The 14,594-nt window shown below is 34.5% G+C and overlaps 1 protein-coding gene across 14 annotated transcripts in view; it reads right to left on the minus strand.

Moving 5' to 3' along the window:
- Window positions 1-769: 769 nt before the first annotated feature.
- Window positions 770-14,594, minus strand: part of mamo (maternal gene required for meiosis) — a 698,235-nt gene continuing 684,410 nt past the window's right edge. For 8 of the 14 annotated variants that reach the window (XM_073974305.1, XM_073974304.1, XM_073974314.1 and 5 more), the window contains 2 exons: window positions 13,391-13,845; window positions 12,536-13,322 (listed from right to left, as the gene is read on the minus strand). In XM_073974305.1, the coding sequence (XP_073830406.1) occupies window positions 13,046-13,322; window positions 13,391-13,845 (732 nt within the window). In that variant the 3' untranslated portion in view covers window positions 12,536-13,045. Of the gene's footprint in view, window positions 7,252-12,535; window positions 13,323-13,390; window positions 13,846-14,594 lie in introns of those variants that run through there. The other 6 variants (XM_073974312.1, XM_073974311.1, XM_073974316.1 and 3 more) reach the window with 2 other exon arrangements.

Below are 14,594 nucleotides of genomic sequence, written 5' to 3' on the forward strand. Positions count from 1 at the left end.
CACATTAAAAGATGATCGCTTTTAACTTTAATTTAGCCGGAACGTTGTGAATCTGTACGTAAAATCCAAACTATAACAAATGAAAACTTATAATAATGGTGGTAAAGTTCTTAGGCTAAATACAAAATGAAAACTCTCTTCCCAATAAACCATCAAAAAGCAAGTATGTACATGCAACTACTTCTCATTTCTCTTTTACTGAACGAGTTTGTTATCGAACAGCATTTTGTAAAAGTTTGTAAAAATTGTTACAAACATTTGGGTTATCGAACAGAGCTATAATTATACCCACAATATTATGGTATAATAGGGTATAATGAAGAAAAAGTTTCGTGGAAAGTTTTACTGTCTGGCATAAAACTATTATTTTAAGAATGACCGAAATAACCGAATATTCTTTTAGTTGATTGTTTCTATCTGGCAAGTCTATTCTGACAAAGCATATATACAAATCAGAGTATACTTTTAGGCTTTGATTACAATGCATATAACATTTGGTAAATTGATCTTCTTTGATAAAAAACGTACATGTTTTTCTTGTGTGCATGAAAATTGTGACAAACACGAGGTTCTTTGTATGAATGTAGTGTTGCTTTTTTTAGAGCGGAAAAAGTAAATTAATTAACAAATTGAAAAAGAAAAAGAAACATTTGTTTTTATGTTAAAATAAAAAATTAAATTTTATTTAAAAATTATATTAAATAACATTAAACATAATAATTAAAAATTATTATTTTAATTATATAAATATTGATCTATATATTTTGTAAAAAAAATACATGTTTTATTAATCTTCACAAAATTTCACAGCTTGATTCCTATTTCAAAATAAAAATTATCTATATTTATATTGTTTTGCATGGTTGAATATTGTATAATAATACAATATGGGAAAATAAGAAGCATTATTTTGTTTTTGAAACAAGTGTGGTTTTGTGATGCTATGAATAGTTGTGTTTAATAGCATTTAAACATAGGTAAGGTGGTGTAAAAGGACAGTTTCTGTTACCAAGAAAAAAAACGAAATAAATTATAATATAGGCAGTGTTGTAAATTATATGAAGCCATGAAGTCTTAAAACTAAAGGCCAAAACTACATGAATTTCTTTTAAAATTTGACAATTGCTTGGGCAGAAAAATGAAATAAGCAGCGTCTTTTATTTTTTGTTTAGCTAAGAAATAAACTTAGAATACATTTTTGCTGTTATGTAACTATTTATGAACATCCATTTCCTTAATTGATAGCGTAAATAATAAAAAGTAAAAATAAAGCAAATAATTTTATGAACACTTTAGTTAAGTTAAATCCATTTCAATGAAAATTAGAAGAAATAATATTTCTATTTATGATGAAAATAAAAGATAAAGAAAGTTCTATGATAATAAACAAAAGTATGAAAATACGTATGTATGTATGTTAATTGAGAACACTTTGATTGGAAATTAATGATTTGCAAATAGCAAGTACAAGCTATTGAATAAAATTTGTGATAAGTTCTTTCTAAGAAATTGATCATCATTTTATGTTAGACAAAGTATTAGAATTGAACAAAAATCTAATTGAAGAATATATTAATAGAAAATGAAGCAAAATTTGTTACAAATAAATAGTTCTGTCATAATATTACTTTTTTTGTTATATTGCATAATGTGTATGTGTTTATGGTAATAAGGTTGTTGTTATTTTAGTTTCTGCTTTGTTTTTTATGTTTATGAGGTACTTTTATATTTTTGGCACAGTGAAAGTTTTTTTCATATTTTGTTGTTTCTTTCATTTCAATTATTTTTAAACGACTTTTTAGGTTTTGATTTTTATATGTTGTTTGCATTTGTTTATTTTTTTTTGCTAAACAAAAAACTAATTCATAGGTTTTGATTTTTATATGTTGTTTGCATTTGTTTTGTTTGTTTTTGTTAAACAAAAAACTAATTCATTGGTACGGAAAATGTGTATTTTGATTTTGTCCTTATAATTCATATATTTTGTTACATTTAATATTTTTTATATATTCTTTTAGTTTTAATTCGATGTTCTTGGTTCAATATTGTTTATTGTAGTTCTGTTAAAGCAGGAAATATTGTTATTTGTCTGTGGTTTATAAAAAAGTCTTCATTTTCACTGACAATTCTCAGTTTGTTGATGAGGCTATGAAAATGAAGACCCCTCTCCTGTAAACAAAGTGAGAATTTTGACAGTGAATTGCATGGTGTTCTTTATGACGAAATTCGATGAAAAATGTTGAGTCAAAATGTGTGTGTGTGTTTGCAGTATATGCAGTATATGAAACAACGTTTCATATATTTTATGTTATCTGTCATTTCAAAGGGAAATTGCATTCGAAGTGACAAATTCGGTAGGTCTTAAGCCCTCGCCACATAAGAAGCATGGCATTCTTGCTTAAGTCATATCTGGTAAATGACTAAAGACCAAGTTCGACCTAATTCAAATGTGATTCTGAAATCTTTTTAATAGATCGAAATTGGTCTTTAGTCTTTTATCAGATATGACTTCAGCAAGAATGCCATGCTTCTAATGTGTCGAGGCCTTTAAGTCGAAAACAGAGTAAAGCTAAAGCCGGTAAAAATAAAAAAAACCAACTTGGTTGCCATTTGTCTTTAATTCTTTTACCTGAATCAAAATATTCCTCAAACGTTTATGGACTTTACAGATAAAGTTAAGGCAGAAATCCACTAGAAAATATGATTTCCGCTTAAGCAAGAATCAGTTTTAAATGTAATAAAAGCAAGGGTGACTTAATTTATATGTGATCATTGGCGTCTGATAAGTAAGCGAGAAAAACCAACAGCTTAAGGCAATCCCACGGCGGCCGATTCTATGACTCGCAGGAATCTTGGACCAGGAGCCGTCACCTCAACTATTATGTGTTTGTATGTGTATATTTTTTCAACATGGGAACAGCAATATATCTCGGAATGCCTGTTCCGAGATCTTTTGGTCCATGCCGGGGCCATGGATCTATTCCTTTTGTCAAATTCGCACCCACCATATGTCAATTTCGGTCAGGTTTTAGTCGCCTACGATAGATGTTATGTTGGTGCTTGCTCCGCCAGAGCATCTCCCAGCGTGTCTCCAGATCCAGATTGGAGGGCAATAATCGAATCCATATTTTGCACGGTGAATGAAGACACTCCTGAGAGAATAAGACAAAATTGCCACAGCTCGCCAAACATCACCATTGTGTCACCCGGTCTAATAAATGACGTGTCCCGGCAACCCCATTATTTCCCTTTGGCTCAGGCCTTCTTCCGGTCATAGAATCCGTAAACAGACCACCCGACTTCATAACCTCTGACCATCGTACTTTTCTGAACCATGGAAAAGCTGTTTGGGAAAAATTCAGAGAATTTACTAATCAGCGCTTCAGAGAATTGCCCATTCCCTCAAATCTTCGGGTAGGTGATAGAATTTTCCGGGATATTTTTTTTTTACTGCTGCAGCCGCTCACTGCATACCTGCTGGTCGAATACCCAAAACCAGACTATATTTCCCAGCAGAGGTGACGGGACTAGCAAATGAGGGTAATCAGCTTCGTCGTACTAATTCGGAAGACCCAAGATTTAGAAAACTTACTATTGAAGTCAACAGGCTACTAGGCAAGCATAAGCGGAAAAAGTGGCTAGACCACGCGAAGCAGTGCGACATTGGTACAGGATTAAGTAAATTGTGGGCAACGGTTAAATCACTCTCGAATCCGGGAAAGAAGGATGAGAGAATGGCTGTTACATTTAACGGAGTGGCAGTGATCCCAAGAGGTCCAAATGTTATTTTAACCGGCATTTTATAGATCGAAAATAAGTGTGCTATGCCGTATAAGAGCCCTCTCAGCCGAGGAGGTACCACCATAACTTACGATGAGCAATGTTGCAGACGTCATCCGAAACGCGAAATCATCCAAAGCATTGGACCCCCACGGAATCTTAATGATAATGCTTGAGCAAGTGAATGAACCCGAGCTTGAGTATTTAATAAGTGTCCTCAATCTATCGTTAGCCACCCATATTGTACCACAAGTCTGAAAAGCAGGTTGGTCCTGCTACTAAGCCAGGTGAGTATACCAGGTGAATCGTACAGGCCGATTTCCATTTTTTCGCCATTAGAAAAGATTTTAGAGGCTCTACTCCTCTACACAGCAGAATTACACGCCATATCCACACATACCAAATGAGGACTAATCCAGACTTTCGATACCGTCTGCTATGCCAAGCTGTTCTAGGATATAGAGAAGACTTCACTCCAGCCGTGTTTGAAAGGTTGGATAATCAACTACATATATGTGAGGACGTTAGTCGTTTATAGAATTCTAAAACAAGAAGCCCAAGATCCGTAGAGTGATGCTGGGAGTTCTCCAAGGCGGGTTAATACCTCCGGAACTGTTTAACTTCTACCTTTCTGAAATTCCACCGATGCAATCATCTTGGCGTCGGGTCCTATAGTCGATAACATATGTGTTATCGTCGTGAGCATGTCTGCCACTATGTAGTGGACAGGCTTCATCCACCCAGGCACGTCAGGAGATATCTTAATGATCTGGAAAGAGAGAGAGAGAGGTCCAAAGGTATAGGCGAGAACTTCTAGATCAACTGGCCTATCAAGCAGGCTTAAATAGCAATCATAGTTAAGATCCGGACGATGCAGCCGCCTAAATTCATATAGGGCCCGATATCCAAACATGTTCAGCAGTGGATTGTGACCGCACGACACGCTGCATTTGTTTACCTGCCCAGCCAATCCCAGACATCTGATGTTTATGCACGCAGGCTGCAGAATTTTTGAATCTGCACACAGAGGAACCGGAACCAGATAAACGAATAAAAATACGGACGAACATTTTTGTGTTGTTACGACAAGAATAACTTGTGGATATTAGCCATTATATCACTGCTACTATCATAAGGCCTATTATACATTTAACTGAACAACACTGCTAATATCGCTAATATTCATTCTGTTCCGGTACTTCGTAATAGTAAAAATTTCAAAAGGGCGTTAGTGTGACAGTATTTTTACATATACATAACTGGATTTAGGGGATTAAAATTGTTAAACGTATTGCGTATACGTTACGTATAAATGAGGTTAACCCGACAAAAAGCACTAATGTAAACATGGCGTGAAGGTTGTGTGTCCATTAGGGTTATGCCTTTTCTACAACTTCGTATCCCTGTATCATATTTTGATAAGTTTTTACCTAAGATTAGATAAAATCTTAATTATAAGGTGATTTGATAAACAAAAGCTCACGCATAAAGTTATTTGAACATTTTCCTATATGAGCTATATTGACAAACTTTTGAAAAAAACTATAAGAAGATATATAACTGAAAATAACCTTTGGAGCCACACTACATAACCAAAATGGCATAAACTTTTGTTCCTCTCTAAATTTATCATCATATGATTAAATATACATCATTTTATATCATATATGTATATTTTTATTTCATATATCATATCAACTAAAAGTGGTTTGAGCGGGTAAATTTTCAATATTTAAATGGAATAAAAGTTATTATAGTCAATAATAGGCATACTATTTTAATTAAAAAAATTTTTGTTCCAAGCGATTTGTGCGTCACCTTTTTAATCCTTCAATAGAATAAACGTTATTTTAGTGATTAGTAGGCAAAAGTTCATTCATTCCCGCTACAGGAAATCATTTTTGACCAGGGTTAAAAATGCTAACGCCATATTAGCAAAAGCACCGAATATTTGCAGCTTTGCCTGCTAAAATTTCTTCGAAATATGTTTAGCAACAATGAACAACGGCAACATGTAGCAACAAATTTCACAAAAATATTGCTAGCGATGCTGATACTATTTGATATTGTCGCTTTAATAAAATAGCATCGGGCACGCATACTCATATTTTGCAGCACACATGCTCAACACATATCAGAAAAGAGAATAAGCAACAAAGTGTCAACGGCTTAGCCATGATACAATGAATAGGTAGCATTATCAGCCCAGCTGAAGCCCAGCTGATGCTAACATAATGTGTCAATTGCATTGAATTTATGTCAAATTTTGACATCTTATGTTACCAAAAACGGCAGTTGCTGCTACCTATTCATTGTATCATGGGCTTAGCCATGTTTTTAAGTTCAGGGTTACCAGTGTAATGCATTAAAAATTAGGATATAATTAATTCCACTTTTTCGTTCAAAGGACATGTGAATTTTTGGTGAAGCTGTTCAATATATATTTTTTTATTTTTAAACAATAATAATTAGTATTCTATAGGTTCTACCATATGATGGAGGCATTTTGACATTAAATGACGGCTGTTTTATTACTGCGTTGGCAACTCTAATCAAAAAACCACCCTCGGATGCTAATTTGTTCTTACGAATGGTCAGCCGACTGCTAAATATGTAGCGTGGTTTTCGATTATGCCTAACGCAAAAAGATTAGGCGTAAAAAACGAAATAAGCAAAAATGTACAAAAATAAATATGCGTTCGGTTGCTTATTTAGCCGTGTGTGTCAATATTGTGTAGCAGTTGAAGTGTACAACTAATGCTAATGCTTTTAGATGCTGGCTTTTAAACCCTGTTTTTGACAAAAAGTCATAAAGTCATAACCCTGGTATCCATAAAATCGTGTGTCGATTCCGAAAATAAGAAGGGTGATTTCCTTGCGTAGCGTATATATTTTCAAAGGACAATTACTCTACCTGAACCATACTTCGATTGTATGATTCATGAAATCACAGTAGTGGGATTGCGTTAGAGAATCCCACTACTGATGAAACTGAAATATTTCAATTAAAAATGGATATGGACCATTCATTCACTGTGCTTTTCAATCATAATTTGTAAATTTAATTTTACCGATTTCAGGACTCGGTATTTCCTGTAATATATAAATAATTTGTTAATTCACACATTTTGTCTCAACATTTGTTTAAGGAGAACTGAATTTTTACAAATTAGAACAAATTTTATAATCTTCAATGGTTGATTTGAGAATATGGTTGTGGCGGTGTGTATTTCAACTATTACTTTAGATTTGATTTGATTTAAGTTTCTTGCGCTATAAATCACAGATTATTTTGTAATTGTTTTGTTTTATTGGTTATTGATTGTGTCAAACAAATTTGATTGATTGGTCAATTAAAACTTAACTATGGTTTTAAACAAACAAAATAAAAAATTTATAAAATTTTACTATTGGCGTTGGCGGGTTTATCGTTTCAGAAACGTTGTCTATTTGTTATGGTACAAATTATTGCTATTATGTGGATTTTTATAAAAAAAATAAAACATTAAAAAATATATATACAAAAAAAAATTAAATTAAAAGAAAATCTTAACTATGAAAATTTGAAAATTGTAGAAGAAATAATTATGTAGGTATGTTTGCTGTATAAAGAATACATGTGTGATTGTTCTATTATTTTGTTATAGTTTGTTGTTTTGTATATATAATAATAAAATTGTTACTATTGCTATGCCTCTTTTTTGCTGTTATGTTTTATAAACAATTTTGTTTTATTGTTATAAAATAGTTAACAATATGTTTGTTGTTGCTGTTGCATTTTGTATAAAATATGTTCAGTTTAAAAAAAAATTATACCAATTATTGCATATATGTTGTTGTTATTTGTTGTTGTTCTTAAAAAGAAATTGTATTTTATACTATTGTAAAATTTTGCTATTTTTTATAATGTATATAGTAGTTTTGTATTTGATTTGTTTTAAGGCTATTTTTTAATAGTTGGTTGCGTTATTTGTTATTTGCTATATAACTTATAAGGTTCTTAATGGAAATTAAAAATAAATAAACGGCAGAATATATGTTATGTATATTAGGTAAAGGTGGAGGACCGCTACACAAAAAAACACATGTGGATCTAAATTTCTTTGGCTTTGGCCCAACACCTTAATAGTTTCTGGCTGGTTGTTATGTACGTACATGTGTGTCTATATTTGTATGTGTTATGCATTTGTTGTATATAAAATTAAATATGTAAATATTTACTTCCATCAATTAGTTTGTAATGTATTTATTTATGTATGTGATAGTATTTAATACTCATTGTTTGTAGGGGGAGTCGATCTTTAATAAAAACTTTTTCGAATTAAAGTTTTATTACTTTGAAACCAAGATTTTGATTTGTTTTGTTTTCATAGTTTTATGGAAAGAAAACTCTCAACTGTGATGTGTGTTTTTTCATTTAGTTTTGATTTTGAAATACATATTAAATTTGTTTTATTCTCCAAAATGTTTTATTTATTCCTAATCCTTAATTGAAGAAAAATAGTCCAGCACCAAAAACAAAATTTTTTAAATATTAAAGATTTTTTATAAACATTTCCTAAACTAAAATTTAAAATTATAACTAAAGTAAACATTGTTTTTTTTTTTAATTTTAACAAATTACTGCTTTGTTTTAGAGGTTTTGAAATGTCAATAATTTTGTGCAATCCATTTCTATCAAAATAAGTTTTAACTCAACGGTTAAACCGATAAGGTCAGCTAGAGGGGAAGAGGAAATAATGAAGGAAATCAGAGCATAATGAATGTTGAAATTCCAGAACAGTCAGAGACTGCAGCCCCATATAACAGATAAATGAAATACCAACATAAACCCCAAGTTTGGGTACCAGAGATCTTCAATAAGCCACAATAAAACACCGATGTTACGGCCATACAGGAAATACGACACCTAAAGGTGACGTGGATTGGTTGCGGATTTGTGGTAAGTCGGAGATTAAAACATCTGGTCTCCAGCTTCACATCGGTAATTGAAAACTTGCTACAATTCGTAAAAAAGCTAATTATGTCAACATCAGTTTTATTTGCGCTCATGCTCCCACTGAAGACAAGGACGAACATACCAAAAACATTGGAAAGGAGAATATCTTTGGTCCAACAGTCGGGAAATTAGGTTTCCGCAGCATGGGTGACCAAGAAGAGAGCAGACCAAAATGTGAATGTATTCAAACTATTGACAACTTTTCCCAGTAAAAGAGTTTGGAAGTAGTGTAATGCAGAGTTATGATTTCACTACACCTTTCGATGCAGTCCACACGGAGTTATGAAAAATGCACTCCGTTCGATGCATTTTAAAAGCACTTGCTTAAATATCCCTATAAGAAACCCAGATTGTTGATCCCTACAAGCAACATTTTTTTCCAAATACAAAAAAGTGTGTCTTAAAAAAAATAAACTTGCGAACATTGAGGTAATTCACGAGGCGGAAATTAGTTTTGGAGTGAAGTTGGAGTTGATTTCGAAATCTGAACTAGAGTGGGAGGACAACATACATAAAAAAACCTTTTCGGGCCAAAAAACTTCGGCGCCTCCGTGCTTAAGAAGAAAACATTTGCTCCACAGTGAAACGTCTGACAAAGGAATGGGGCTGATAGACTTCGCAGCGACAAAAAACATTGAAGTAAGCAGTACCAGATTTAAACATATCGACATTCATAAAGGCACCTGGCTGTCAACTGACCAAAAATGGAAGTCATTCTTCGAGCCCGTTGGATTTATGATCGTTCCGAGAACAAACATCAACTCGGATCATCACCTAGTTGCAGCAATAGTACGCACCCGATTAAACGTGGCAAATAAAATATGGACAGGCACAACGCGGAATAGAACATCGGTAAGTTGCAATCACAACAGATAGCGAGTGCATATTCCACTTAACTGACCTAATTGCCCAATGAAAGTACTCCTTGTTCCGATAACATATCATCACAGTGGGAAAGTATTGCCCACTTTATGTAAACAAAATCCATAATTGGTTACCAAGGACATCCACCAAGGAACTCATGGTATAGTCAAGAGTGTCGTGCTGCTACCGACGAGAAGATTGCGTCATATGGGGCTACCCTATAATCAAAAGTATCGAGAGAAAGGGAGGGAGAGGAGAAACGTATTTTCCACACTAAAAACAGAGAAATGGAAAAGCGGAAATGTGAAAAAATCAACATGTGCAGGATTCTGGATCCAAAATTTCTACCAAAGAGTGAGTGGAACATCAAACTGATGATTTTGGTACAGGCACAATATTGGCGAAGACGACGAAGTTACCAAAGCTCAAATCACAGACGATGGTATTGAGTGTATGCCACCTGGCCAAGGTGAGGTTGAGACTAGCGATTGGCGCGTGTCACGATCATGTCACAAAAACAACTAAAGTGTTTAGTAGTTAGTCGTCACTAAAGGGCTTAAGGTAGAAACACTATCAGCCTGTTGCTTGCTGTCCAAATGTCAAAATTATTGCTTCAGCACGTCGCTTTTTTTTTTGGTATCACACACGCCGGCGATCACATGTCTTTGGTAAACAAAAAAGTATTTTCCACGATGATTTTTCCTCAATCATCTTATAATTTTTGTTATTATTAATCGGAAAATGTAATTTAAAATGGAAATATGCAAGTCACTGCCAATTGTTGTTGTTAAAATTGATTGTGTTGTGTCAAATGAACTGTCAAATATCAAGCCGAATACGAATTCCAAAGTTAAACCATTTTTAACTTCGCCGCCGGAAATCTTGTATCGTTGATGGCTGTTCTATAGAAAACAGAACAATTTAATTTCTCGCTTTCACGCCAAGCAAGCGGAGCAAGCAACAAAAATCCATGGTGTTTCTACCTTTAGTTGTTTATATGCTTAGCTGTGGTTGCTCAGTTTCCCGATCGTAGACAAGCGACCATCTAATAAACACAACAATGGCCTACAAGGCGATCTGTTCAAAACCGGAAGCGAAACGCTGATAAGGTGTAAGTAATTAGTACCATCTGGCAGGAAGAACGTTTATCCGACGATTGTAACGTGAGCATCGGGTGTCTAGTCCACAAGAAAGGAGATAAGACTGCGTGCTCAATATACAGGGGCATAAGTCATAATAATTAACCATACAAATGCAGCTTGGGAGCCACCGGGTAAGCACGTCCGTTTTGCACTCAATCCCACACCAAAATATTGGGCGGTGGCAAATCCCCTCAGCGTATTTACGTAGATTTTGCAAGTGTATTTAAGCCATGAAAAACTTCTTTACACATAATGTCGTTAGTAAAGTAGGCCCCACATCATTGAGTCGATATGAATAGGCGTGCACACATTGATGTGAGAAAATTCTCCCTTGTCCCTACGGGGATGTTATGGGAACATATGTATGTATGTACCAATGCGACTTTAGACCTGGCAAATCCACATATATTTAGCTTGCGGAAAATCCTGGCAAGAACCATAGAGATTTAGATCGACACTTACCATCTTTTTGTCGATTATAAAAAGTATTCCAAGCCATGTCTGAATTTGGTATCGCTGCAAAGTTGGACAGTTGTAATTGTGACCGCAAACTAAAACAACAGTTAGAGCAGAAGTATAGGAAAGCTATGTTCTTATTAGAGTTAAGCTGTGTGCTTAGTAATTAAAGTCGGTTGTGAATAAGTGTAATAAAGTAAATAAAGCATTGTAGAACCGTAATCTAAACGAATCCTGTCTTATTTGGTACAAATCGTATCGGGCAATAAAACAACGTATACACGGAATTCAGTTAAACTTAATTCCGTAACAATAATTTCGACTGTAACTCCAGTAGCCTTTGGGTAGCATTCTATATTTCATCCGTCATTCGGAGTTTTCTGCAGTTACGATAGGCGAAGTCCAGACATCTCTTGGTGTCTTTATCATCTGAAAGAGCCGTCAATAAAAATATAAGAAATAAACTTCAAAAGATTAACCATGATGTGTATTAGCTATGTTCCGACATACATAGCTATGTAAAAAATTGACGGAAAATAAATTGGGCGAAAAATTCTTGAAATCAGAATGTGGAGAAACTAGCACGGAAGAGGGACGAGCTTGGGAATAGAATCAGAATGTAAATAAAGTAACGCAGAAGAGAGAGGAGCTTGGGAATAAATTCTGAACTGTTTTGAAATGTCTTTAACGCAAGCGAAATTCCGTGTAATTTTTTCATGACTATTGACTTTTTTTTACTTTGGAAAATTCATACGAAAGTTGAGACGGGAAAATAGAGTTGGGTAATCTAGTTCCTAGTTCACTGTATTAGTTCCATAACGTATGAGTAACGTCATAAAATATAACGTGTGGTATTACGTATACCCAGTTTTTCATACAAATTATGTGGAACATTGGAACTGCGTATTGAACTAGATAGTTCCATATAGTTCATTTGGCACAACTCTACTGAACAACCTGTTGCTTGTCTCTGACCTGTGCGAATATCTCAAATATTGCAGATAATGGATTTATTGTATTGGCATTTCATCATATTTTCTGTCGAAAATGCTCTAAGCAGCAATTAATTTTCGTTCTCAATAAATAATTAGTTTTTTTTTCTCTAAATGAATATTTTTTACCAAAACATAAGGACAAAATTAGTAACAACCTGAAAGAAACGATCTTTTCTAAAAACCGATTTTTATATATTAAAAAAATTAGAAATAAGAAAATAATACCCATAATTTGATCCCACATCACCTAAGAAATGTGTCAAATGTGCCCAAAGGAAACTAAGAAAAAAGTACGAGAATTTACCTCAATTTCCTATACTTAGTTTCCATTTTTACAAAATCAAATCTTAGAACTTAACACTAAAAACTTCAACATAGGCATTGAATTAATTTATATATGAACATTTTGTTGTTTTTAATAGTAAAATAATTAATTAGTTTAATTTAAGATACCTGTAAATACGCCTCAATATTTGAACAAAGTTGGTTGGTTGTTGGTTGTTTTATCTCTTTCTCTTTATGAACAGAACATTTTCTGGTGTTTAGTTTGTTTTCTATTGGAAAATAGTTGTTTTTCTTACATGTATGTATGTTTGTTACTGTGTAGTATGTATGTAGGTATGTAGTTGTATATACCAAATTTCTTACGTATTATTCTAGAATCCTTGTGTATCCATTTGTTGTTTCTTTTCCACATGACCTTTGATAATTTCGTGTGAATGTTGTAGTTGTAGTAGTTTTTAGCCGGTAGCAGGTTTCAAAATACCAAATACCTAACGGCGAAGGAGTCGTCTCCTTCGCACCTCATCTCAGCGTGGAGCATTGTGTATGTGTGTTGTCAAATGTTTGGAGAGGTAATCGGCCCGAGCAAAACATTTGCCACATGATTCACAGTGATAAGGCCTCTCACCTGTGTGGATTCGTAGGTGACGTGTTAGATCAGATTTGCCACCAAAGGCACGGCCACAGAATAGGCAAACGAATGGCCTTTCGCCAGTATGTTTGCGTACATGTAGCTTGAGGTTTTCCTTGGAACGCACACATTTGCCACAGAAGGGGCAGGCGAAACGTGAAGCTGGTGGTCTGCTTTGTATATAAAAGAGGAATGAATTTAGAGAGAGAGAGAAGTGAAAAAGGTACACATCCATACTTACCTCTTGTCCCTTTGCCTTTCCTGGGCATCCACTCGTAGGAAATTCAATATTGATGCCTCCTGTGGATTTAAACCCAAAAATTGTTCATTGGGCAAACGCTCAGCATTGATGAGAGATGTTATTGAATTGAGAGAATTTAAGGAATTCATTGAATTGGCAGCAGCGGCTGCAGCTGCCACAGCAGCCTGTTGAGCTGTTTGCGGAGTAATTTGTTGCTGATGTTGTGGTGTAGTGGCCGCAGCAGCAGCTGCTGCTGCCGCCATAGCGGACATATTATGGGCCAAATGGCCAGGCAGTTGAGAGTTAAGATGTGGATGGTGATGATGCGGTGGCAAATGGTGTTGTTGCTGCTGCTGCTGCTGTGGTGTTGGAATCGAAGAAAGTTGATGCGATATATGATGATAGGAGGGATCTGTTTCCATGTGGGATGGTGGGGGAGCATTAAGAAGGCGTTGCTGTAGTCAGAGAGAAGAATATAAGTATGTAAGGAGTTTTTAATCGGAAAATATAGAAATAGAAAATATAATGTGGAGAAGGATTTTTGAGCGTGTAACAGGGGACAAAGGATACATGGAAGTCCAAACAAGTAAAAAATCCTTAAGTTTGGCGGGCCGAACTTTTGTACCATCCGCCAAAAAAAATTTTCCCAACTAAAATGAATTAATTAGTTTCCTGTCCACAATTTGAGGTGGAGAAGCTTTTTCGACCACGGATACCCAAAATGTCTATATTAGGCCAGAAAATTTATCTAAAAAAGTCTTCAATCGTGCAGTACCTTTATATGGAAGTTATATCAAAGTGTGTACCTAATTTGACAATTTTTGGTGGAGAAGTTTTGTGACCACTGGTGAACCTCAAATGTCAAATTACTGATAGTTCGGTCAACAAATGCCGCTAATATCTCAAAGCACGTTATATGGGAGCTTTACCAGAACATGGATATGTGTTGACAATTTTTGATTTATAGGTTTTGTGACCACTGTGAACCTCAATTGTCAAATAACAGGTAGTTCAGTCAAAAATGTAGCCTAAATCCTCAAAATGCCTAGAATCGGGAGGTACCATCATTATATGGGGGCTATATAATGGTACCTAGCTAATTTTCTCAAAACACCGAAAATCTCGAGGTACCGTTATATGGGAGCTATTCCAAAACATGGACGTATGTTGAACATTTTTGGTAAAGGAATTTCATGACCGTAGG

This window comes from Musca autumnalis, unplaced genomic scaffold, assembly GCF_047663935.1.
Source record: "Musca autumnalis isolate F117 unplaced genomic scaffold, ASM4766393v1 scaffold_3, whole genome shotgun sequence".
NCBI lineage: Eukaryota > Metazoa > Arthropoda > Insecta > Diptera > Muscidae > Musca > Musca autumnalis.